We start from the raw sequence: 25,757 nt of genomic DNA on the forward strand, positions 1-25,757 counted from the left end.
GATAAGATATTTAGTACTCGTGTGATTATTTTGTAAATTATCTAAAGCGAGTGGTTTTTCATTCATAAAGTTTGTTTACTACCACAGTCCTAGCCCACTATGATGATAACGTAATAGTAAGTACCCCTCGATAGAATGATAAATAGGGTGCATTGGTGCATTGCGATCAGAAGGGTAGTGACATAACATAACATAATGATGTAATAAATCTTGATTTCCGAAGAGGTTTATTATTTGCCATGATGACTTTTTTTAATGAAGAATCGCAAAGGAGTGCGCATGACGACAACGTATATGCTAAATGGTTGGTTATTCGTCTGTATGGAACGAGCTGACTAGAAAACATCGTTCACGTCGATGTGCTTTGATAGTTCTCGCAAAGTGTTGTGTTAAGGACTGTGTCTTGAGTGTACAAAGTTCCCAAATGAGTACTTATTTATGGCGTTACGAATACTTCAATTCGGCATTGTGTTTGCAATAGGATATTTTCTCGGCCCTGCATCGCGTAAGTATCGACAAATCCACTTTCCTCACGAAAACATCGAAAACATTGTGTACCAATATGGCGGGTGTTTAGATTGTCTCTTAAGATTTCCACATGATACGAAAAGTATCACTTTTCACTGATAATGCATCACGTTGGCCATGCCGGAAATTATACGCAGTGATACTGACAATGACAAAACGTGAGGCCATGCTTACTGTCACACTGTCATATTACGTTTTATTCGATCTACCTGTTATGCACATTTTTTACCCTATTTGCTAAATCGATTTCCTGGGACGCTATCAAATATCGCTACCGTTTTTACCCACTTTTACCAGCTAATTCCTGAGGATGGCACCATCGAAACGTCGCCTATATAAATACGTGACCGTGACTTTCTTTAAAACGCCGAATTTCCTGGTGCGTAGAAGCGAAATTGATACATTTCGTGGGAAAGTCATTTCAATCGACGTTTCGACAGCGACATATACAGGGTGTATCAGTTTCAACATTCTCATGAATTAATAAGCGTTGGCACACATCTTATACTGGGCGGCCTAGACTTGCAGTTTTATGTTGGTATCCCTGCTAAGCACCAATTTCAACGTAATGACAGTGCTACCAACATGTCTTTTGTCTGTTATTAACCCTTTAACTGTTGTAAACGTATAAACTATACGTTTTGACATTTTTTCACCCCATATATTATTGCATTTTCAGATTCAAATTAACTTTATGTATCAAGAGATCAAATAAAAATTCATCCTCAGTTACCTTTGGAATTCGACAGCTTGTTCTTAATTGCCACTTTGACAGCTGCCAATTTTGAGGTTATAAGATGAAAACTGTCTTGAAATGCAAAAATTGAAAAGCAAAAGTTCGTGTTCTGATTAGTTTTTCATAAGAGAACTTTTTGTAATGTGAATTAAACATGACAACGTTGTCAAAATCGTTCATTAACATTTTTATAAAATTTCCAGTTTGACGTCAAATTACTTGACAGAAATAAAACCTGTTTGTTCAATCAAAGACATGACTTGAAATTTCAAAGCGGAAGGATGAGTTTTTATTTGATCTCTCGATATAATATGCTATACTTTAATTGAACCATTTCAGAGATATCTTGATTTTTCTAAAAAACAATTGCTCAACAGAAGTAAAATTTTTTTTCCGAGACAAGCAGCCTATGATTTATTTCAAAAGTGACACGTTAATAGGAAAATAATCACAATACAAACGTACAATAAAATTTTTTGTTAAACTTTATGTATTGGACACATGTTTCCTACTAAAAGTATGGAAAAAAGAAGTTTCCAATTTTTTAAGCATGCTTTGGAATAGTTACAATTCAATTTTATATAGATTTTTTATAAACAAATTTGGTGGTCTAATAGAAATAAAAAATCTCTAAAAATTTTGTGTAAATATTTTTTTTGTAATGCAAATTTAATTTTTTTTTTTGAAAAATTAAGATTTTTGAGAAATGATACAATTAAGGTATAGCAATTGCAAACACATACTATGTAGAATTCAAAAATGCAAAAAAAATATAGGATGTTTCATTTAAAATAAGCAAGTTGTGGATCTATTTATTCTATTCGTTTTATCTGCTTATTTTTGTCCCTAAAATTTCAAATTCTTTGTATTGCATTTTCTGAGAAAAATGGCAAACCGTATATATATGTTTTCAACAGTTAAAGGGTTAATTAATATTTTTATTGCAATTTTATGTGATTTCCGGCCACGTTTTCTTCGTCCGTTTGACAGCTCCTTTGGCGTCTCCGCCAACAAAGAGTTTCGTTTTATGACGGTCACACCGCACCTTCGGCATTATATAATTTTTGCAACTACACAAAAACGTTTTTGTGGGCTGTAGTCGTAAAATACTGTTTGTTCTGTGTTGGCGTGGAAAATTCGTTCGAATTTTCAAACTTTATCTTTTCTGTTAATTTATTTGTTGTTGAGGTAACGGATTTGAGTGATAATAACCACTTAAAGCTTTCGAAATAGAAGAGTAAATAACTAAAGTAGGCTCGGGAATTTGACAGTTGGCCAGTGTTACCAACACGTTGATATAATTCGAGGCCTGCTAGAGAGATTCTTGGCCGAGGATCAGCATTCTCGACTAATTAATCACATTCCTAGCCTTGAAGCAAATATTCGGAGAGCTCGTAAAAGCTTTTCCCTAGTTTTCTTACAATTAGCAAGTAAAATTTCCCGATAACTCAAAATGTTATCTTACATAACGTGGCTAAAAAAACTTCCGCAGCTTCATCTATAATTGTCTCGACCACTTGAATGCCCCAACAATAACTTTAGTCGCTAGGATTAAAGCGGAAAGAAACCCAGATGTGATGTCAACACTAGAATCTCGTTTGGTGTTCCGTTTTTTGTGCCATTTTTTGCATATAAACATTTCGTAACTTAACAGTTTTAGTCAAGTCCTTGAGACGATCCAATGTTGCATTCGTTGGTCCCCGACAAGCTTGGTTGTGTGTGTTTAGAATACGTGACCCCCCTGTAACAATAATGTAGTGTCTGGGTCAGTAACGAAACCCAAAATATAAAGAGGAGGTCAGTTACTGCAAACCGTTGCACATTTACGTCTGGAAATACGATGCGGTGCCACCTTATTCAATCTTGAATGCCGAATTGTAATTGAATGCCATTGCACGTTCTTGCTTTTGCTGATTCGGATCAGATAAGTTCGGAAAGAATCGCGAATTTGTTAATTATCGAGGAGGCCTTGGTCTTGGGCGGGATTTTTTTTTTTTTATTAAATAAACACCATTGCCAGTGTTTATAAAATTACAATCTGATCATAGATGTGATCAATAAGCAATTTTGGTCTAACTTATTCTACTACATATGATACGCTAAGACTAAAGTGCCATTCAATAATGATCTTTAGGTTCTAATATCTAGTTGCCCACTAATTTTCGTGGTCACTACCGCACTTTGCTCTGCTTTTGACTGGCTCTGCTTTTGGGCGGGATGTTGGTAGAACTGTTATTGATTTTGATATTTTAGTCCTAGATAATCCTGCGAAACGAATCTTAAAGAATCTCTGGAAAACGTTGCTGAACATCCTGAAGGACTCTAAAAAAATGATGAAAACTTAGACTTTTAGAAAATCAGTGCATACGATCCTTAATATGGTAAATAGTCTTGGTCTCTTTCGCTCTATAATATTGAAATTTAGTACAGTTATTAAGCAAGTCCAACTGAAAAATCTTCCCAAATGTCATTGATATGGCTTTAAAATTACTAAAGTTACACGTTTTTTGATAAAAAAAAATGCATTTCGGGTTAATCCGCAAAATAAAAAATTAGAAAATCTGTCTCCTTTGCTCTACAAATTTGAAATTTAGCACAGTTAATGAACAAGTCTAAGTTAGTAACTTCCTCAAATTTCATTGCTGTGGCGTTAAAATTACTAAAATTACACGTTTTTTAATAGAAAAAAATGTATTTTGGGCTAGTCCGCAAAATAAAAAATTCTAAAATCTGTCTCCTTTGCTCTATAATTTTAAAATTTAGCACACTTAATAACCAACCCTAAATTAGTAATCTCCCCAAATTTCGTTGCTGTAGCGTTAAATTTACTAAAGTTACACGTTTTTTGATAGGAAAAATTTCATTTTGAGTTTATCCGCAAAAATAAAAAAAATTAAAATTAGCCTTCTTTGCTCTATAATTTTAAAATTTGGCACAGTTGATAACCAAGTTTAATTAGTAATCTTTATAAATTTCGCTGTTGTGGCGTTAAAATTTCTAAAGTTACACATTTTTTGATAAAAAAAAATCCATTTTAGGTTAATGCGCAAAATTAAAAATTCTAAAATCTGTCTTCTTTGCTCTACAATTTTGAAATTTGGTACATTTGATAGTCTTAGTTAGAAAACTCCCCAAATTTCGTTACTGTGGCGTCAAAATTACTACAGTTACACGTTTTTTGATAGAAAAAAATTCCATTTTGGGTTAATCCGCAAAATAAATAAATCTAAAATCTGTTATTTTTGCTCTACAATTTTGAAATTTGGCACAGTTAATAATTAAGTCTAAATTAGTAACCTCCCAAAGTTACACGTTTTTTTATAGAAAAAAATCCATTTTGGGTTAATGCGCAAAATGAAAAATTCTTAAATCTGTCTTTTTTGCTCTACAATTTTGAAATATGGGACAGTTAATAATTAAGTCTAAATTAGTAACCTCCCTAAATTTCATTGCTATCGCGTTAAAATTACTCAAGTTATACGTTTTTTTATAGAAAAAAATCTATTTTGGGTTAATGCGCAAAATAAAAAATTCTTAAATCTGTCTTCTTTGCTCTACAATTTTGAAATGTGGGACAGTCAATAATGAAGTCTTGATTAGTAAAATCCCCAAATTTCGTTGCTGTGGCCTCAAAATTAATAAAGTTACACGTTTTTTTGATAAAAAAAAATGCATTTTTGGTTAATCCGTAAAATAAAAAATTCTAAAATTTGTCTCATTTGCTCTACATTTTTTAAATTTGGTATAGTTAATAACCAAGTTTAAATTAGTAACCTCCGCAAATTTTGTTGCTGTGATGTTAAAATTACTAAAGTTACACGTTTTTTAATAGAAAAAAATGCATTTTGGGTTAATCAGAAAAATAAAAAAATCTAAAATCTGTCTTCTTTGCTCTACAAATTTCAAATTTGGCACAGTTAATAAACAATTTTGAATTAGTAATTTCCTCAAATTTCGTTGCTGTGGCGTTAAAATTACTAAAGTTACACGTTTTTTGATAGAAAAAAAATGTATTTTGGGCTAATCCGCAAAATAAAAAATTCTAAAATCGGTCTTCTTAGCTCTATAATTTTGAAATTAGGCACAGTTAATAACCAACCATAAATTAGTAATCTCCCTAAATTTCGTTGCTTTGGCTTTAAAATTACTAAAGTTACACGATTTTTGATATTTTGGGTTAATCTGCGAAATAAAAAATTGTAAAATCTGTCTCTTTTGCGCTAAAATTTTACAATTTGGGCCAGTTAACAAGGAAGTCTCGATTAGTAATCCTCCTAAATTTGATTGTTCAATTACAAAAAAATAAAATAAAAATCGCCCCCATAAGACAGAAACCAGAAGCAAACGCATCAAATCTTCCATTGGACGTCATTTATGCGAAGATTGCGCAAGTGAAGTCTGCAGATCGCCTCCAACCATTTTATTGGATGATATTTTCGTTCATCACTGTTTTCAAACTGCGGTTTGTTGGCACCATCTCACGTGGGCGGAATTTCATCAAGCTTTATCATAAATTACGATTTACAAATTCAAAGTGGAAATTTAAAAAAAAATCCACACACCATGTGGTAAAGCGACAATCATAATAATTTCTCCTGTCATATTTAGTTTGTTTACTACTTTTATTTATGTTTATCTACATTCATAAAAACGTTTTTGAATGGTGAGAAAATTGAGGTGAATGAAATGCAAGAAGTCAAACAGGTAGTTGCACTGCGGACATGACTTCATTTCTTCAGAAGTTTGGAGTTTTGTCGAATTTTTTGTCGTTTTGTGTTGTTGGGTTGGGATGAAACAATGAGTAATATCGACTTGAACTTCTATTGCTTTTTCACTAGGACATACTGCAGTGAGTTCAATGCACCGAGTGCATTCGTGGAAGGCGCATTTCGAATAATTCTGTAATTTTCTAACAGTTCATATGCTGGACGCACGATTAAGTGTCTGTTTTTATTCGTTTGGAAGACAATTATTTTCTTTGATTGTCGTCGAGGAAACTGTTAATTAATTTTCTTCAAGTTTTGTCGAAACTGTAAAAACTGGTTTTAAAAATTAAAAACCTTACGAACCTCGATTACGTAATTAACTAAAACTAAAAAATTGTGCCCTTATCAATTTATTATTGGACCCATGAAAAGGGTTACATCATTTCCAATTAATTAGCAATCCATTTCCATAATTGAAACTTTCCACTTATTTTTCCACCGCCTGAAGGCGTTGATCGGAAGAACAATTCCAGCACCTGTCGATGTCCGCATTCTGGTGCTATTTGTAGCCAACAACTTCGTAAAAGATCGTCCTCTTCATTTAGGTCGTACAATGAATGTGTGTCCCATTGTAGTGTCAAATTAATACAATTCAAAGTATGAACGGTCACGCACTTTGTTGTTTTGCGGTTGGCAATGCGTAGGAAGTCGGGTATTTGGTGCGTAGCGCTAATTTCGGTAATGCGTTGACGTTCAAGGCCGATGGAGGCCCCTTTAGGCTCACCTCTTACTTAATAACAGATACTTGATTCTTTTCTTTGGCAGCTCATGCGCAGACTGGGCTAAATCCTGGATTTTTATTGTCTTTCGTTTTTAGAAAAAAAAAATGTGCACTGGTGTTTGTAAACAAGAAGTTAAATGAGCGTGCTCTGAGCAATTCGGTTGGAAAAAATTAATATTTCATTGTTTGTTTTTTATTGGAGGTCATGAACCTGGAAATATGGAAAATTTTAGAATAATTCCAAGATGTTCGACGCGGGTAGGAGGCCTGAATTTTTTCACGTGTTGGCAGGACTGCAGAAATTGCGATGGAAAACTGGCAAATTTACGGTTGCCACCCCAAATTTGATTGCTGTGGGGTTCAAATTACTAGAGTTACACGTTTTTTGATAAAAAAAGGGGTATTTATGGTTCATCTTCGAAATAAAAATTCCAAAATTTTTCTCTTTTGATCTACAATTTTGAAATTTGGCACAGTTAATAATCAAGTCTGAATTAGTAACCTTCCCAAATTTCGTTGCTGTGGCGTTTAAATTACTAAATTTACACGTTTTTTGATAGAAAAAAATGCATATTGGGTTAATCCCCAAAATAAAAAATTCTAAAATTTGTCTTCTTTGCGCTACAATTTTGAAATTTGGCACAGTTAATAACCAACTCTAAATTAGTAATATTCCCAAATTTCGTTGCTGTGGCGTTAAAATTACTAAAGTTACACGCTTTTTGATAGAGAAAAAATGTATTTTGGGCTGATCCGCAAAATAAAAATTTTTAAAATTTGTCTCTATTGCTCTATAATTTTGAAATTTGGCACAGTTAATAACTAACCCCATATTAGTAATCTCCTCAAATTTCGTTGATGTGGCGGTAAAATTACGAAAATTACACGTTTTTTTATAAAAAAAATGTATTTTGGGCTAATCCGCAAAATAAAAAATTCCAAAATCTGTTTCCGTTGCTCTATAATTTTGAATTTAAGCACAGTTAATAACCAAGTCTAAATTAGTAACCTCCCTAAATTTTATTGCTGTGGCGGTAAAATTACTTAAGTTACACGTTTTTTGATAAAAAAAGTGTATTTTGGGCTAATCCGCAAAATAAAAAATTCCAAAATCTGTTTCCTTTGCTCTATAATTTTGAAATTTTGCACAGTTAATAACCAACTCTAAATTAGTAATATTCCCAAATTTCGTTGCTGTGGCGTTAAAATTACTAAAGTTACACGCGTTTTGATAGAGAAAAAATGTATTTTGGGCTAATCCGCAAAATAAAAAATTCCAAAATTTGTTTCCGTTGCTCTATAATTTTGAATTTAAGCACAGTTAATAACCAAGTCTAAATTAGTAACCTTCCTAAATTTTATTGCTGTGGCGTTAAAATTACTTCAGTTACACGTTTTTTGATAAAAAAAAGTGTATTTTGGGCTAATCCGCAAAATAAAAAATTCCAAAATCTGTTTCCTCTGCTCTATAATTTTGAAATTTTGCACAGTTAATAACCAACTCTAAATTAGTAATATTCCCAAATTTCGTTGCTGTGGCGTTAAAATTACTAAAGTTACACGCTTTTTGATAGAGAAAAAATGTATTTTGGGCTGATCCGCAAAATAAAAAATTTTAAAATTTGTCTCTATTGCTCTATAATTTTGAAATTTGGTACAGTTAATAACTAACCCCATATTAGTAATCTCCTCAAATTTCGTTGATGTGGCGGTAAAATTACGAAAATTACACGTTTTTTTTTATTAAAAAAAATGTATTTTGGGATAATCCGCAAAATAAAAAATTCCAAAATCTGTTTCCGTTGCTCTATAATTTTGAATTTAAGCACAGTTAATAACCAAGTCTAAATTAGTGACCTTCCTAAATTTTATTGCTGTGGCGTTAAAATTACTTCAGTTACACGTTTTTTGATAAAAAAAAGTGTATTTTGGGCTAATCCGCAAAATAAAAATTTTTAAAATCTGCTTGCTTTGCTCTAGAATTTTGAAATTCGGTACAGTTAATAACCAAGCTTAAGTTAGTAATCTTCCCAAATTTCGTTGCTGTGGCGTTAAAATTACTAAAGTTACACGTTTTTTGATAGAAAAAAAAATGTATTTTTTGGCTAATCCGCTAAATAAAAAAATTCCAAAATCTGTTTCTGTTGCTCTATAATTTTGAAATTTGGTACAATTAATAACCAAGTTTAAATTAGTAATCTTCCCAAATTTCGTTGCTGTGGCGTTAAAATTACTAAAGTTACACGTTTTTTGATAGAAACAAAATGTATTTTGGGCTAATCTGTAAAATAAAAAATTCTAACATTTGTTTTCTTTGCTCTACTTTTTTGAAATTTGGCACAGTTAATAACCGAGTTTAAATTACTAACCTCCCCAAATTTAATTGCTGTGATGTTAAAATTACCTGTGTCACACGTTTTTTGATAAAAAAGTGTATTTTGGGTTTATCCTCGAAATAAAAAATTTCAAAACTTGTCTCTTTTGCTCTATAATTTTGAAATTTTGCGAATATAATAACCAAGTCTATATTATTATTTCGCTCAAATTTGAATGCGTTAAAATGACCAGAGTTATACTGTTATAAAAATGCTCTATTGTCATATCTCAGAAACTTTTTTTTGAATCCCAGTTTTTTATTGCTGCACAAAACAAAAAACTTCTAAATTGATATAATCGTAATTATAATTGTGTTTGTTTCAGCGCTTGCAGGAGCCGTGGACCCCCCAAAAATCCCTCTCTCGATTCAACTAAAAGACCCAAAAGATGTAACAGTGAGTAGAGGACAATCGGCCACCCTGCGATGCGATGCAAAGTCCTTAACACCTGGCCTCCAAATAACTTGGTTTCACAATGACATACAAATCAAAATCAACGACACCAAACGATACATACAGAGCGATGGGTCTCTGTACTTCCCCAAAGTCGGTGGTAGCAAAAAGAACCACTTCAGTGGAGAATATCGATGTCGAGCGTCCGCTCAAAATGTTTCGATGCTCTCTAATCCTGCCAAATTAAAAATCGTCTGTAAGTAGACTAAATAAGAATGAACTTGAATTTGTTTGTTTTTCCGTCATAATTTATCAGTCATCAGTTTTTAGTCCGTTTCCTCTTCTTCTTAATTGGATAAACAAAGCAGCGGGTTGACCTCAGTTGTGTTTGTTTGCAGATTTGGGCGATTTCGACAAGCAACCAAGTAATCTGAGTGTTCCAGAATCTCAACCCGCAGTCATTTTCTGCAAGATTAGTGCTGTTCCTGCTGCACAAATTAAGTGGGAGCAGAATACCAAACCTCTACCTCATAATAAAAGGTGAGCTAGTGGTCAGTTTTCATGGATTTAATACAAGTTTTTTTCTAGATACGTTCCTCTCCCGACGGGAGCTCTATTAATTACAGAAACTCATTCCTCAGACGCAGGATCATATAGGTAAAACCCTGTTTTAATTAACATCCTTCAGTTGTCTGAAATTTAAACGAATTTTCAGATGTATTGCAACCAATAATTTACTTAAAAAGACTAAACATAGTAAGATAGTTCAGCTAACGGTTTCTACAGCTCCGATGCAGACTGTTCAACCGACGTTTCTACCTCTTGATATTTTACCGAATACCACAGTTTTGATTGGAGACAACATAAATTTATATTGCGCTGTGAATGGATGGCCTATTCCTACAGTACAATGGCTTAATAGTAAGTCGCTCCGTTGAATTTCCTCCCTTAATCTTCGGTTCCAGGTAATAGTATTGTTATAAGTAACTCGAGTGTTTTACAAATCCATAATGTAAGTTTTCGTGACGCCGGCAACTACACTTGTATAGCTTACAATTCTGGTGGACGCACCACCAAAATCTACACCTTAGACGTACAACAAAAACCATATTTCAACATTACACCAATTTCTACAACGTACCCCCCTGCCAAGACAATCAGACTTGATTGTCAGGCGTTGGGGACACCCAAACCAAAAATTTACTGGTTAAAAAACGGAGAACCACTTCCCAACGAGGCTAGACTAAAGAAGAATCCCACAGGATTGGTCATTAGTCACACTTTTACTTCAGATTCAGGTCGGTACCTCCTTGGCGCCTCCACCAAAACTAACGATTTTCTTCATAGGAATCTACCAGTGCATCGCTGTCAATGCGGCGGGTAGAGTTTGGGCGGCAGCTCAGTTGGTGAACAGTTTTCTCGACACTCCTAGTCCCCCTGAAAATGTACAATGTCGCGTTTTTGACGACACGAGTATTTGTCTTAGTTGGGAGTCGCCCAGGAATGTGTCCGTTACGGCCTACAGCATCTACTGCTATTATACAGGTTGGTGGGAAAAATTGGGCGTGAAATCGATTACATTAAACTTGGAGTAAGTTGGTGAATTATGCAAGGAGGAAGTAATAACTCGATATAAAAGATATCGGAGTTTGGGAAATTTAGTTTCGAAAGTTTGTTGGGTTTTTTCGGTGGCGAAAGTTTGGAGGCTTTGGGATTTTTTTATGTTGGTAGCGAGGTTTTTGTACTGTCGTGCACACGCCGGGTTTTGGAGTTTAGTTGTGTGATTTGGGGTTTGGTGAAAATTAAGATAAATTGAAAACTTCAAAAGTAGGACACTGACGGAATAAAAAGCTCGAACCGCCTGAAAAGCGAGAATCTGATAAATTACGAAGCTAAAAGGGTTAAGAAAGTGAGATGCTAGAAGTGTTTGAAAAGCGGGTCTGACAAAATAAGTTAAAGGCGTCTGAAAAGTGAAAATATGACAAATTGAGTAGTTAGATGGGTCTGAAAAGTGAGAATTTGACAAAATGAGCTCTAAAAACATCTGAAAACTGATAAAATAAAGAACTAAAAACGTCTGAAAAGTGAGAATTTAACAAAATGAGAAGTTAAGTCTTCTGAAAATTCCTGAAAAACCTGAAGAGGTTGAATGTCATGAAATGAAGAACTAAAAGTGTGAAAATGAGAATCTGGCAGATAAAGAAGCTAAAAAGGTCTGACAAAGTTAAAAGCATCTAAAAAGTGAAAATTTGCCAAAATGAGAGATAAAAATGTTGCAAAAGTTTGAATGTGATGAAATAAAGAACTAAAAATGTCTGAAAAGTGAGACTCTGACAAAATGAGAAGATAAAAGCGTTTGAAAAATGAGAATTTAACAAAATGAGAAGTAAGTCTTCTGAAAATTGAGAAGGTGACAAAATGGGAGCTGAAAATGCCTGAAAAGGTTAGAATTTCATAAAATGAAGAGCTAAAAGTGTCTAAAAAGTAAGAATCAGACGAAATGAGAAGTTAAAAGCATGTCTGACAAGTGAGAAACTGACAAATCGAGAAAGTAAAAGCGTTTTAAAAGTGAGAATTTGACAAATTGAGCTGCTAAAAGGGTCTGAAAAGTGAGAATGTGACAGATTATGAAGCTAAAAATGTCTGAAAAGTGAAAATCTGACAAAGAAAGAAGTCAAAATAGTTTGGAAAGTGAGAATCTGACAGATGGATAAGTTAAAGTCATCTGAAAACTGAGAATTTTACAAAATGGGAGCTGAAAACGCCTGATTAGGTTGGAATATCATAAAATGACGAGCGAAGTGTCTGAAAAGTGAGAATCAGACAAAGTGAGAAGTTACAAGGGTCTAAAAAGTGAGAATTTGACAAAATAAAAGTTGGAATGTCATAAAATAAAGAGCTAAAATTGTCTGGAAAGTGAGAATTAGACTAAATGAGAAGTTAAAAGCATCTGCAAAATAAGATTTTGACAAAATGAGAACTAAAAACTTATGAACAGTTAGAATGTAATAAAATGAGGAGAAGTGAGAATCTGACAGGTTAAGAAGCTAAAAGAGTCCGAAAACTAAGAATCTGACAAAGTGAGACCCTAAAAACGTCTAAAGAGTTCAAATCTGATCAAATACTAAAAATGTTTGAAAACTGAGAAACTGACAGAATGTGAAGGTAAAAACGTTTGTAAACTGAGAATCTGTTAAATTGAGAAGACAAAAGGGTCCGAAAAGTGAGAATCTAACAAATTGAGAAGCTTAAAGGCTCTGAAAAGTGAAAATCTGACAAAGTGAGAAGTTAAAAGTGTCTGAAAAGTGAGAATGTGACAAATTGAGAAGCTAAAAGGCTCTGAAAAGTGAAAATCTGACAAATTGAGAAGTAAAAAAGTGTCTGAAAAGTGAGAATTTCACAAAATGGGAGCTGAAAATGCCTGAAATAATGTTTGGAATGTCATAAATTGAAGAGCTAAAAATATTTGAAAAGTGAGAAGTTAAAAGCATTTTAAAAATGAGAATCCGAAAAAAGGAGAGCTAAAAATGTCTGAAAAGTAAGAATGTAATCAAATGAAGAGGTAAAAGTATCTGAAAAGTGAGAATCTGACAGATTAAGAAGCTAAAAGGGTCTGAAAAGTGAGAATCTTACAAATTGAGAAGTTAAAAACGTTTGTAAAATGAGAATCTGACAAATTGAGAAGGTAAAAGCGTATGAAAAGTGAGAATCTGACAAAATGAGATGCTAAAAGAGTCTAAAAAGTGAGATTCTGACGGATTAAGAAGTTAGAAGAGTCTGAAAAGTGAGAATCTCACAAATTGAGATGTAAGCTCACTTTAAGCTAAAGGGCCTGAAAAGTGAGAGTCTGACTAATTGAGAAGCTGAAATCTATTGAATTTTTCCAGAAAACCAATCAATTCTTTTGTTTTTTCTAGCAATGGGACGTGAATTTCCAGGTGCCGACTACGTCACAAACAAAACGCAGTATCTAGCATCTGGTCTTAACGGTAGTACAAATTACACGTGTTACATTCGCCTATATTCACGCGTAGCAAGCGACCAGTCCGAGAAAGTCACCTGCAAGACAGGTAAGCCTTTTCTACCGTCCCCTCTTTATTTAACCAACCCCGTTTTAGGCACAAAAGGCCGACGCAACCTCCAAGTAATCCCAGTGAACGAAACTTCCATCGAATTATCATGGTCTAAAATAAGCACAGATGTTCCTTGCGATGGTACAAAACAATTTTACAAAGTACAGTGGAGACGCCAAGGACGGTCTTCGGTACACTCGGAGCATTCCGAAGAATTTTCACACATTATTTCCGGGTTGAGTCCCTCGGTGGAGTACGAGTTTAGGGTGATACCAGCGTGGGCGAAATCCGATGGGTCTCCATGGGTGGCGTTCGTTCCGAAGAACCACAATCGGAATAGTGAGAATACGACGAATTCCATCCCCCTGGCGGTGGAAGGGGTGCAGGCGGACCACATCGCCCCCACTTATCTTAACTTGACGTGGGGTGATAACAGCGAGAATGTTCGATTTTATTCGATTTGTATGGTGGAGAGTAAGAAGGTTTTAGACTGCGACGAGAAGGATTTACTCAAAAGGTTCGTATAGCCGGAGGAGACACCTCCTGACGATTTTCTTGCAGTGCTTTCAATTATTTAGTGATCACTGATTTACAACCCAATTGCTCGTACGATTTTAAAGTGCGAGCTCACAATTTTTACGGGAATTTTGGTCCATTTTCTCAATTTACCACAATTCGCACTCCTGCTGATGGTGAGTCTGATCTTATTAGTGTGGTAAAAACTGAAGATTTGTGGTTTTAGTGCCTTCAAAGGTTTTAAACTTGAATTATCAGGTTGTTAACGAAACTACAGCTTGTTTACATTGGCGTGCGCCTTTACACAAAAACGGGAGATTGACGGGTTATTTGATTCTTTATACGCCGAATGCAAATTGGCCTTTGGATGACTGGTTCAACAAGTCGGTGTCAACCACCCATGACAAGTTAAAGGTAAGTTTTCCTAAAGAAAATCCAGATTTTGACTGTGGTTTTCTTCCAGGATTGTTGGTCGGGCGCCTCCGACGACCAGATCTTCTCCACCCTCCTCCTGGACCTGCAGCCCGGAACAGAGTACACCGTGTACGTCCGAGCGGCGTCTGAAGTGGGCCTCGGCAACCCCATTTATCCGATCAAAATCAACACAAAGAACATCAAAAACGTGGAACAACAATCAGAGTCACAAAACGAGGACTACAATCAAAATTTAGGCATCATCACCGGTGCCACCATCACCCTCCTCTGCATAATCCTCTGCGTGAGTTTCACCATTCTCATGCGGAAGAGGGCGTTTTCGCGGGCGTTTTCTCGCGCGCGGATGGCGGCGGCGAACAACTACTACCCGGCGGTGGCGCAGTACGCCTCCGAGGGGAGTTCAGTGCAAGTGCGACTGGAGAACCCCGCCGTCCACGAAGTCGAGCACTTGGTGACTGATGATGGCTCGAATATCCCACCGGATCCATCAGCGCATTTAGATACCAAAGTGAGTATAGTTGGGGAGTTTCGCTCGTTGATTTCACGTTTTGTTTGTTCAGGGGAGTGACGGGTTTCCAAATGGGCACATAAACGGCTCTGCGAAGCCCTACATGAACGGCCACGTGGCGAACGGAGTTGTTCACATCACTGAGAATCCTCGAGTAAGAGATTTGAGGGTTTCGATGAGTTTTCTATGAGTGTTTTTGTAGTATTATGCGCTGGAATGCAACGGGAAGCCTTACGAAGAGGATTCGAATTCGAATTTGAAGACCTCCAAACTCCACGACTTGCACAGTCTTTTAGAGAATTCAAAAATAGTCACAGTTTCCGAACCGAACCACCAGTGCAATTTTCAGTTGAAAAACCCCGGAAAATTCAACCGCGAGTTCCAAAACTCCAACTTTAAAGATGTTAGACCTAATGGATAAACCGGTCGATGTTTTAGTCAATATAATATAGGAAATACCACGACCAATCCCGTTTTAACTGAAAATTGTTATTCAAGTTCAATAATGGATGACTGAAGATTCTAGACACTCTCGTTTAGTTTAATTTATTTGATCCGACAGGTTTTTCTTAGAGTTCCTCGACAATAGTTGAAGTATTACGCTTGATTTGACGACAGTATCGCAATAGGCTACGGTTTTTAAGAACTCAATTGCTCAATACCTTTAACTTTATTTGACCGCACCGACGCGACTTAATTTTTTACTTATCAGTTCGGACGAGTTTGATTTGACGACTTTTCAAAATTGGGGCGTCGGTGGGGGAGTTTTGTAATTTTTAATTAGCATTATAGTTACAACAGGTACCTGACAACGTTTACATATAATAGCTTAGGTATAATGAAATGTTATTGTACAGCATATACAGTGTGATTGAGAATGAATGCGTGTTTATGTCTGGTTGTTACAGTGTTTTAATATATGTTAGATGGTTCTACAATGTTAACTGTTCTTTATCGACGTTACCAACAAAGCGTATTTATTATTTATATACCCAAAGATGAATATTCCATTGTTGTACAAAATTGTTTATAAAATTATTCTTTATTCAGTCACAACGCTATGTGGTTTGTGCCTTTATATTGTACAAAACAACGATCTTTTTTTGCTGTACATATTGTCTTAAGGTTATTTTAGAGTTACCTATTTTTGTTATGTTTTTGCACCTTAAAAACGGAACACATTCCTCCAGACAATATTAAGTATTATGGAAACAGCTAACATATGTTAGGTTACCGTTTTTACATTCCAAATTATAGCAATAGACCCTCATTCATTAAAGCCAAGTTGTTCAAATAGTTATTATATGCATTTAAATCTACCTCACTTATAATGTTACAGTAATTTAAGTATTTTCCTAATATATAATATTTATGTTATGTCTCAGGGCATTTTAGTTCGTTTAGTTGCTTTATCTTTGACTATGAAATATATTGTATGTCCATCCGATATTATTTAATATTTTATTTTACCGAAAAGTCTGATGTGAGAGGCTGCTAGTTTAAATTTTGTAGCCAACAGACTTCTTTACGGAATTTTCGCTGTGGGATATTCATCAAGTACTTAATTCTACACTTTTCTTTACTAAATTAGCAATAAACTGACACCTTCTTTCAGTTATACTCAGTTTCGTGATATTTTCTCAACAACGAATGGTCAAGTCCCACAGATAAAATTCACTTGTATTAGATACTGTTATTGCAACTCATATTGTAAATTATATTTAAATAAAAAAAAGTGTAAATGTGTTAATAATATATTTTTGTACGCTTGAATGAATGCGATATTACAATGTATTTTAAAAATAAAGTATATTTAAAATATCTCGCACTTTTCCCTCCAGATCCACAAATAAACATTTTTTTTTAAATCTCCCGCTCCTTGAAGAATCAAATTACAACCTGTCAATTGTCAAAACTTTTTACGACAACACAAATTCAAAATTACTCGTTTCGAGCAGTTCCTCCCCTCATTCCTCGAGTTTTTCGGTGTTACAACAACACAAACATGTTCAGGTAAGACTTCTCCGTCTGATACTTTGGCTGCGGCAGCCCCCACGCAAGTGAGGTTATGTTACATAACTTTTTTAGATTTGCTATCAAAGCAGGGATTGCCGGTACTGCTGTCTACTATCTGAATAAGGAAGGGGTTTGGAAAGACAGTCAGGAGTCCCTGAAGGTGTACGATCGGCTAAATACAGTCCTGGGGCCCTATGTTAAGGAAGTTTCTAATCAGATTCCGATTGAAGTAAGTGGAGAGGCTAAATTTCCTTGTTTATTGTTGTGATTTTAGTTACCTGAAACTTCGATTTCTGGCCGCCCCTCTGATACTCTTAGCTTGTATTGGAATAAAGGAGTAATTGCAACTTTTAAGTTCTTGAGTGAGTTACCAAGAGATGTTGTAAAGTGGACGAATGAAGGAGTTTCTTCGGTGTTGTCGAATAGTGAAATACAGAATTTGTTGCAAGCGACACCGAGCAGCCCTGAGAAACCCACGAAGTAATTTAATTTGATATGTAAAGTAATTTATTAATAAATTCTGTTTGTGTTGACATTATTATTCTCAACACTGTTACTTCTTTATGCTCTTAATTCAGAAATAAAAAACACGAAAACTCTTATTATGATTTAAATTGTTTGAATTTCGCGCGGTTTTGTTGGTCTGATTGCAGCGCTAATTTGGCTGTTTTTTTGCGGTAAACTATCAAACTTGCAGCCGGTTTCACACAAGAGAAATCAAAATTCTCCTTTTTTAAGAGATTTAAAAAAAAATTGAAGCTTTACGAGTTCTAGTTTAGTCTATCAATTTTGGCATATTACGTTTTTTTTTAATTATCTGCAAAATATTTTAATAAATAATTAAAAATTAGGTAGGCCACCAGTAATACATTTCAAATGTCACTTTATAATTTTTTGCAAGTAATTATTAAATAAAGGCAAAGTTACTGCCTGTGTCTGAACAACTCGCTAGTAACGCTTGTTATTTTTCTGTAAGTTAAATAACCAGCAAATGTTTCGTAGTGAGCCCATCTCTACACATAGTCGGTACATACAATTCCTGTAATGTCAATACAATTTGCAGCTAACTTCACTCGAAGTAAATTGTGTTTGATGGTGTTTAGTGTCGAAAAAACGGTTTCAATTGATAATTATGCTGTTATTGGGACAATCAGCTACTTTTGGATAACCCAAGTATGCGAACAAGTCTTTAAAACATAGTTTTGGTATGTTTTGTACAATTTTAGGCAATGTGTTGCAAGTGGAAGATTTTCATGTTTTACCAAGTCCTAAGAGCTATTTTTCGCTTAATCTGATGAAAATGTGGATGCAGGCTTCAAGTACATGACTGTAAGAAGCTGTAATTTGAAAGTGAAGGGAATTGGAGAAAGTTGAAACTTCAAAGACTGAAAACATTGAGGTAATGCGGTTTTAACATCGTGAATTGGGGCCCTCTATGAAGTAAATTAGGTTGTCTGAACAGGTGAAACTTTAATTTGATTCCTTTTGAAATTAAAATTTAGAAAGAAACAATTTTTTCTGATTGGTTGTGTCAATCAAAAAAAATCCTTTTTTCTCATTGGTTGCGTGAATAGTGTGTACAGATTGTCAACCTAAGAAAACAAAAGTTACCAATGAGTGCCACAGGTATTATTTGTTTAGTACAATTGTAAGAAAAAAACTGAAATCTGATCTGTATTGTCGTTGATTATCAACTAATTCTTTAAATGTTTCAGGAAATGGATGTTGTGAAGTTATCTGGAGTAAAAGAAACCAAGTCTAAGACTTTTGTAGCCAAGCTGATCGCTCAGAAAGCAACTAGATATTGTACTTCGCGGATTTTGGAGTTGTGCAGCGGACCAACTTCTTAATTTGCTAATGAAGGAGTTTTTAACCCATCATCAAGAAGTGAAGAAACACCTTCATAGCTGCTAGCCTAAGCGATGGGGTTAGTTTTTAGTTTTTTTAATTTAGAAGTTGCTACTGCTGCTGTCTCAACTTTTCATTGATTTTTGAATGTTTTTTCAGGGAGGAGAAGTGCACTGAAGAGATGCCACATGGAGGATTACCAAGCGGATTCTCAAATTTGGTCAGGAAGTGAGCATTCTGTAAGTCAGGATTTTTTTAGCTTTTGCGATCTTGTCATGTTTTTTAAGATGGAAAGTAATTTAACAGTTAAAGTATGGGCTGAGATTTGACTATTGTTTGAGGTGTGCTTTTGTTCTTTGGCGCTTGTGTAGTCAAATTTGTTGTGAATGTGAATTAGGTGATCTATTAAAAAACTGTGTTTCTAGGAAGAACATGAATGCATTTGTTTACAAGAAAGCAAGAATCTCATGGTGTAGAAGACAAAAATCGCGACGGAGGAGAAGAACAAACACTTGTAGTGCAGCTGTTTGAATTTGAATTCAATTGGACTTTGTGCAGATGTTGGATATCTACAAGGGCATGAAGAAATCTAAGAATGTCGGACGTGGAGGTGGGAAATCAACTTTGGGGCACAGTGGTATGGCCAACATACTTGTTAAAAGTGTATATTTGGTATAATTTGTTGAAATCGTTTGGGAAGGCTTGAAGTAGCTGTATGGACTGGCCATTTGAAAGCAATTAGAGAATGTTGAAGTGGATTTTTAAGATTGTTGTCAGACATATTTTGGACAGAGTTGAGTTGAGGTTTCTTAGTGAATTTTCGATTTTGAATTTCCCTCGGTTTTTCAATTTTCACTGCTTTTCAGATAGCCAAAAAATGCTTGCTTTTGATTAGTTGAACGAAATTTTTCCAAATCACCAATTTAACATGATAAAAATTACCAGGGTCTTATCAATATGTCGCGACGTGAGAATTATAAGGTTCTAAGTGATTTTTTGTGAAAATTTAAATTGTTTGATTTGCGATTTTTTTAAACATCTTCTATCATGTATAAAAAAGAAGTGAGTTAATATTTTAACAAGCCGAAATGATTTTAATAGATCCTGCCATTTTTTTAAATAAATGCTTAATAAGTTAAAGAGATATCACTGATAACGTGAACACTGATCAATTTAATGCAAATGTTTTAGATGTCGTCTTCTGCCATCTCTTTATTGGAAGATTTGTATTCCTTTATTAGGTAATTTGCAAATTTTCTTTAATTTTTGTTTGTCAAACTGGAGGGAAGACATTAAAATTGCAAATTTCAAGTAATTGCTATTAATAAAATGATTTTTTTTTTCCTCCATGTTGCACAAATAAATTTCCACTGGACTTGTACAATAGGCAAAAATTCTTGCATTTGATTGGTTCAGTGAAAAACGTACTTTTGTGCCTACCAGAAATTGTACCTACTATGGACTTTTAGGCATTTTGTTGCATTTAAAAATTTTGACGTTTGTGACATTCGTGAATTTATTACTTTGGAAAATGGTTGGGAAATGCGTTTACGGTTGATTTCTGTATCAACTTTTCGGAAATGCAACACCAGTAATTGACAAAAGTAAGAATAAATTGCATTGTTTTCATTTTAGATATCAGAAAAAAACTTGTGAACATTAACTGACATTTCTCATCTGACTGCTAACAAATATTAACAGATTAGAAAAAAGTGGTAAAGTCAATCAGATTTGCAACAAAAACTGTACAGGTCCAAAAAGTAGCTGGAGTTAAATCAAAGTTACAAAATTCCAACAAATGTTTATTAGGTATTTATTAATTCAAATGGTTCTATTCCAGATTACCTTCAGGAACTTGATGAGTGGATTGGGAATTACCAAGTGCATTGACGGACAGATTGGCAAGAGTTAAACGATGGTGGATGGATAGCTTCAGCGAAATTTGTTTTCAATGTGGAAATAACAGGAATCCAGTTGTTAAAGAAACCGTTGTTAGAGCGGCAAAAAGATACTAAATGGTAAACTTTTTTTTCTAATTTTTTTGCGTGGCTCTGTCGCTGTTTTTAGTCTAATCGCTAACTTCGCGTTTGTAAATTGAAAATCCTAGAATTCGCGCCCTTGTCCCTTTTTTTGCATCGCTCTGTCGCTGTTTTTTGTTTCAGTCGCTAACTTCGCGTTTCTAAATTTAAAATCCTGGAATTCGCACTCTTGTCCCTTTTTTTTTGCTTCGCTCTGTCGCTGTTTTTAGTGTAAATCGCTAACTTCCCGTTTGTAAATTGAAAATCCTAGAATTCGCGCTCTTGTCCCTTTTTTGCATCGTTCTGTCGTTGTTTTTAGTCTAAATTGCTAACTTCACGTTTGTGAATCTGAAATCCTCGAAATTCGCGCTCTTGTCCCTTTTTTCACATCGTTCTGTCACTGTTTTTTGTTTAAATCGCTAACTTCGCGTTTCTAAATTTAAAATCCTCGAAATTCGCGCTCTTGTCCCTTTTTTTTGCGTCGCTGTGTCGTTGTTTTTAGTCTAATCGCTAACTTCGCGTTTGTAAATTGAAAATCCTAGAATTCGCGCCCTTGTCCCTTTTTTTGCATCGCTCTGTCGCTGTTTTTAGTTTCAGTCGCTAACTTCGCGTTTCTAAATTTAAAATCCCGGAATTCGCGCTCTTGTCCCTTTTTTTTGCTTCGCTCTGTCGCTGTTTTTAGTGTAAATCGCTAACTTCGCGTTTGTAAATTGAAAATCCTAGAATTCGCGCTCTTATCCCTTTTTTTTGCATCGCTCTGTCGTTGTTTTTAGTCTAAATCGCTAACTTCGCGTTTGTAAATTGAAAATCCTAGAATTCGAGCTCTTGTCCCTTTTTTCACATCAATCTGTCACTGTTTTTTGTTTAAATCGCTAACTTCGCGTTTGAAATTTTAAAATTCTCGAAATCGCGCTTTTGTCTCTTTTGTCGCATTGTTCTGTCGCTGTTTATAGTTTAAATCACAAACTTGACTTTAGTCAAATTAAAATCCTCGAAATTGCGTTCTTGTCCCTTTTTTTTTGCATCGCTCTGTCGCTGTTTTTAGTCTAAATCGCTAACTTCGCGTTTCTAAACTTAAAATCCTCGAATTCGCGCCCTTGTCTCTTTTTTTGCATCGCTCTATCGCTGCTTTTAGTCTAAATCGCTAACTTCGCTTTTGTCAATTTGAAATTGACGAAATTCGCGCTTTTGTCACATTGTTTTAATCTAAAAAGTGTCGCAATTTGTCTATCGCGAGCCGCAGAATCAAATAATTGAAAAATTTTCCGAAAAAGTCCATAAATTAATTCTAATTTATGTATTTTGTTTCAGTGTCTCAAAAACTTGTTTTTTGCTTTGAGAACTGGGACCTGGAGTGTGCCGCTCTGTAGAGGAGTTCGTCGTTCGCAGCAGTTGGTGTTCTTCTTCAAAACCGCGGCGAGAAACTATTGAAAATTGTTAAAATTTGAATTAATTTTTGTACCTGGTTAATTAATAAAGTCGATAATAGATGGCGCTAATTGTTACCTCTTCCGAACACTTGACTCCTCCAAAACTATAAAAGAGTGCTAAAAAAAATGGGGAAAGGGTGGTGGGGACCGGACCCCAACCTCCACTATCCGACAAGCTTCAATAAGAAAGTGTCTATTCTTTGTGATGTTAATATGAGAGATATAATAATAGAGAGTGTTTATTATCTATAATGTTAATAATATAATAGACACGAAAGTGTCTATTATATTATTGATGTTTTACAGTTTTCTTTTTGAGCTTTTGCTACCCGTTGATAGATGGCGCCACAATCGTATTTTTATTTAATTTTTTTAACAAAAATTTTCGTTGAATTCTCATAATTTTTCCTTGTTACATTTTTCTGTAATAAATATGTCCAACAGAAAATGTTTAAGGTAGTAGTAATTTTTTAATAATCAAAACAATTAAATTAAAATTTTATAATTTGTTCCAAAGACTCGGAAATTAAGAAAAAAAAAGAAACTACAAATTCAACAATTTATTGAATGAGGATGAGAATTAGACTTTACAATTCATAAACATTTTGTAATGAAAACAGCTCCCCTACACACTTCACGTAGTGCAGTTTAATGTTGCAGTTTGTCTCGGAATGATGAAAGCGTGCCAGTATCGTGTCCTTGTAGGATTCTTCACCTTCACGAGGATGACTTCAACCATTCTTGAAACCTTACAGACGGTTCCCGTGGGACGTAGGAAACCTCCACCAAGACCAGAGGAAGCTTGTTCACCTGCCAGTGTATTCGACTTGCTTTTAAAACAGGTCCCGTGGAGCTCCTGGAGAACCTCTTCAGAGGTAATGCAAACTGGAACTCATCTGGAAACAACTCCAATTTCTCCTGTTCCCGGAGCTGGCAGTGACAGTGGCGGTGTTTGGTGCTTTCAGTTTCCTCTGAAATTGGAATGAAAATGAAAAAACGAAAGTTTCTTGTAATAAGAAAATGTAGGCAACCAACAATTCACAGCCAATCAAAAACAAGGATTTCTAAAATTCAAATCAACCAATCGCAACAAAGAATTTCAAAAATTAAAACAACCAATCAAAAGTGAGTATTCAAATGAAGTAAGAGAAGTTAGCTGCGCCAATGTAAAACCCGAAAATTTAAATGCCTATATTGTTGGTTGCCTATAACAAGCACAAATCCATCTATAGAAAATTACAAGTTCAAAATACAATAAAAAAATCAATTTTATCGATTTTTAGTAATAAAAATTGGCTGTGAAGTAATTTAGTATCTAATTAGACGCGCTGAGATCCCGCAAAATTAATAACAGCCTGTTTACCTAAAGATTTTGATTGAAATGTCATCAAGCACTAAAATCCATTCTGTTGCAATAAAAATCGTACAACGGTATTTCTCTGAGAAGTGTATCCCCATATTCCCAGCTTCATGTTCCTCCAACATCTAAAAAACGAGATAAACCCAATGAAAATACATTGATTAGAGACAAACCTTGTATTAAACGCCCTCAGCCAGAACTTGATTGTAGAAACAGCATTTTGTTCCATGTAGACAAACTCACGACACCCATTTCTTGTTTCAAGCCAGAACTTTCCCTAACAAGTAAAAAGAAAAAACTCCCTTTTTGCTAAAAAACTAGTTTTCACAAGGAAACAACTTTTACCTGTGGCAAAGAGATGTTTCACGCGATGAAGATAAATCACCAATTGTCATTTCCTAGTGAACTGAGAAGTGCATTAATAAGACGGCAAAAGCAAATTCAGAAAGGAAAGTGATGTAAGATTTCATAGCATCAGTTCTGTGAGCTTACAGTGCACCTGTAACAAAGTTGTGTAACTTTCATGAGCCCCAAAGTTTAAATTCTACCTCTGTAAGTACCATGGGGGCTCCTCGCCCACCTGCTCGGCATGTTCTAGCTAAAACTAGTAACTAATCTTTCCACCAGTTTGCCAAACAAAAAAATCCAACGATGTTGCAAGACATAACATAAACAAACGTCAAACAATTCTAATGTTCTTGCACAAGAAGTGATGCTGTAGTCAGAAGGGTCCGAATTTCCGCGTAATTGTCGATACACGAGATGCATGGACGTTGAGATTCCACAAAAACGATAAGAATTCTCTTATTACCCTCATCCACATTAATAAATTGTCTGCAAAAACAGAAAAGTTAGCAAAGTTTGTGCTCAATTCTAAACTTACATAACTGAACACATCAGTCGCCTAAATGCAATTCAGACCGAAATTTGATACAATATAAATTTTGTAATTGTGACTAATTGCTTCTATACCGATTGTGAAAGAGTTCACCTTCGTAATTTCTAAGCTTTTTACCACAAACGGACAAAATTTGATCTTCCAACAATTAAAACTAGAAGGGCTAGTATAGTTATTTCTATTTCTCCAAAAAATATAGTTGAATGCAGATGTCAGGTTTTGCATTTAAGTGACTCACATGTTTGGTAATTACCAAAGAAAACAATTATTGCTGCAAGTAGTTCTCATTTCCCAGAAACTTCCATTTTAGAATTTATGGTCTCTCAACTTAACTGCAAGATGTTCTTCTCCAAAAATTCCCTGAGTTGAAAGTTTTCAAATTTGAGTAACAGTCACCAATTAATTCTTCTCCCTAGTAACACAAAAGATTTAATAAAATGTGCGCCTAAATTCAGAATGTAGACAACCAACAATACACCCGTGTTACCAGCGACTTGTGACCTCGAAAGAGCCAATCAGAAGCAAGTTTTATTCGCCTATAATAAGTTTAGTGGAATTTGAAAAACTGGAGGGAAATTTAAATCGCGTAATGACAATAATTTGAAATTTCCAAACCTTTACTAAAATCAGGACTCCAGTTTAACAAACCAAAATATTAAAAATTGAATAAATTACCTAAATAACGTAAAATTATCCTATTAAAACATGTCGTAGGAATTGGCATAAACATGTATGAAACAATTTTTCTTCTTTCAGCGGTGATGCTGTTGACAAAAGTGTCCCGTAACACATGGAGATACATGAAGACCATGAAATAACTCTTCTTTTCTGTCGAAACGCCGAATATTCTTCTTCTTTCCAGCATAACCTAAAAAAAAGAGTAAACTTACATTTGAAACTTTTAACATTTAACTCACCTGCAGACGCTACAACAAGGTTATAAAAGAAGGAAAAGATGTTCATTTTAGCTGAAAAACTCACTTTAAATCGTCCTAAAACGAAAATAACAGAAAAATTACTTTCGTTTGGTTTGAAACTCGGCTCAATCATGCAAGTTGACCAATCAGAGAAGAGTATTTTAAACAAATCCAAATGACAACTGTGTGTATTGTTGGTTGCCTATCAGACGCACCAGC

General features: G+C 34.8%; 2 protein-coding genes and 1 long non-coding RNA gene across 5 annotated transcripts; 2 read left to right on the forward strand and 1 right to left on the reverse strand.

Moving 5' to 3' along the window:
* Positions 1 to 278: 278 nt before the first annotated feature.
* Positions 279 to 16,872, forward strand: LOC148175776 (protogenin A-like). The gene is made up of 14 exons (XM_088034276.1): positions 279 to 505; positions 9,452 to 9,775; positions 9,918 to 10,059; positions 10,108 to 10,176; positions 10,235 to 10,440; positions 10,485 to 10,817; positions 10,867 to 11,064; positions 13,437 to 13,589; positions 13,638 to 14,109; positions 14,154 to 14,284; positions 14,335 to 14,522; positions 14,572 to 15,051; positions 15,104 to 15,205; positions 15,254 to 16,872. Exons 1-14 carry the CDS (start codon positions 439 to 441, stop codon positions 15,470 to 15,472), a joined length of 3,084 nt encoding a protein of 1,027 aa, XP_087890402.1. The 5' UTR covers positions 279 to 438; the 3' UTR covers positions 15,473 to 16,872.
* Positions 16,873 to 16,922: 50 nt separating this feature from the next.
* On the forward strand, positions 16,923 to 17,600 carry QIL1 (MICOS complex subunit MIC13 homolog QIL1). The gene is made up of 3 exons (XM_088034342.1): positions 16,923 to 17,064; positions 17,140 to 17,296; positions 17,342 to 17,600. The coding sequence occupies exons 1-3, from the start codon at positions 17,057 to 17,059 to the stop codon at positions 17,549 to 17,551; spliced, it is 375 nt and encodes a 124-aa protein (XP_087890468.1). The 5' UTR covers positions 16,923 to 17,056; the 3' UTR covers positions 17,552 to 17,600.
* A 5,308-nt stretch (positions 17,601 to 22,908) lies between these two features.
* LOC148175778 (uncharacterized) lies at positions 22,909 to 25,724 on the reverse strand. 3 transcript variants are annotated; one of them, XR_015769992.1, is made up of 8 exons: positions 25,641 to 25,724; positions 25,539 to 25,589; positions 25,297 to 25,489; positions 24,875 to 25,033; positions 24,272 to 24,557; positions 24,069 to 24,222; positions 23,897 to 24,000; positions 23,756 to 23,848 (listed from the first exon to the last, which is right to left on the reverse strand). It is a non-coding gene; the product is annotated as an uncharacterized LOC148175778 (long non-coding RNA). The 3 variants fall into 3 exon arrangements; XR_015769991.1 differs by having other exon boundaries at positions 25,539 to 25,693; XR_015769990.1 differs by lacking the exons at positions 25,297 to 25,489; positions 25,539 to 25,589; positions 25,641 to 25,724 and adding an exon at positions 22,909 to 23,334 and having other exon boundaries at positions 23,727 to 23,848; positions 24,875 to 25,009.
* Positions 25,725 to 25,757: the final 33 nt, after the last annotated feature.

This window comes from Gnatocerus cornutus, chromosome 4 (assembly GCF_029298725.1).
Source record: "Gnatocerus cornutus isolate USDA-ARS CGAHR chromosome 4, icGnaCorn1.1, whole genome shotgun sequence".
NCBI lineage: Eukaryota > Metazoa > Arthropoda > Insecta > Coleoptera > Tenebrionidae > Gnatocerus > Gnatocerus cornutus.

Excerpts from the sequence above, each read along its gene's own strand:
- LOC148175776 (XM_088034276.1), top strand. The coding sequence starts at position 439 with ATGGCGTTACGAATACTTCAATTCGGCATTGTGTTTGCAATAGGATAT. Across the intron at positions 14,285-14,334 it reads AATTCGCACTCCTGCTGATG|TGCCTTCAAAGGTTTTAAAC; the intron begins GTGAGTCTGATC and ends TTGTGGTTTTAG. Across the intron at positions 14,523-14,571 it reads CCACCCATGACAAGTTAAAG|GATTGTTGGTCGGGCGCCTC; the intron begins GTAAGTTTTCCT and ends GTTTTCTTCCAG.
- QIL1 (XM_088034342.1), top strand. Across the intron at positions 17,297-17,341 it reads CTAATCAGATTCCGATTGAA|TTACCTGAAACTTCGATTTC; the intron begins GTAAGTGGAGAG and ends TTGTGATTTTAG.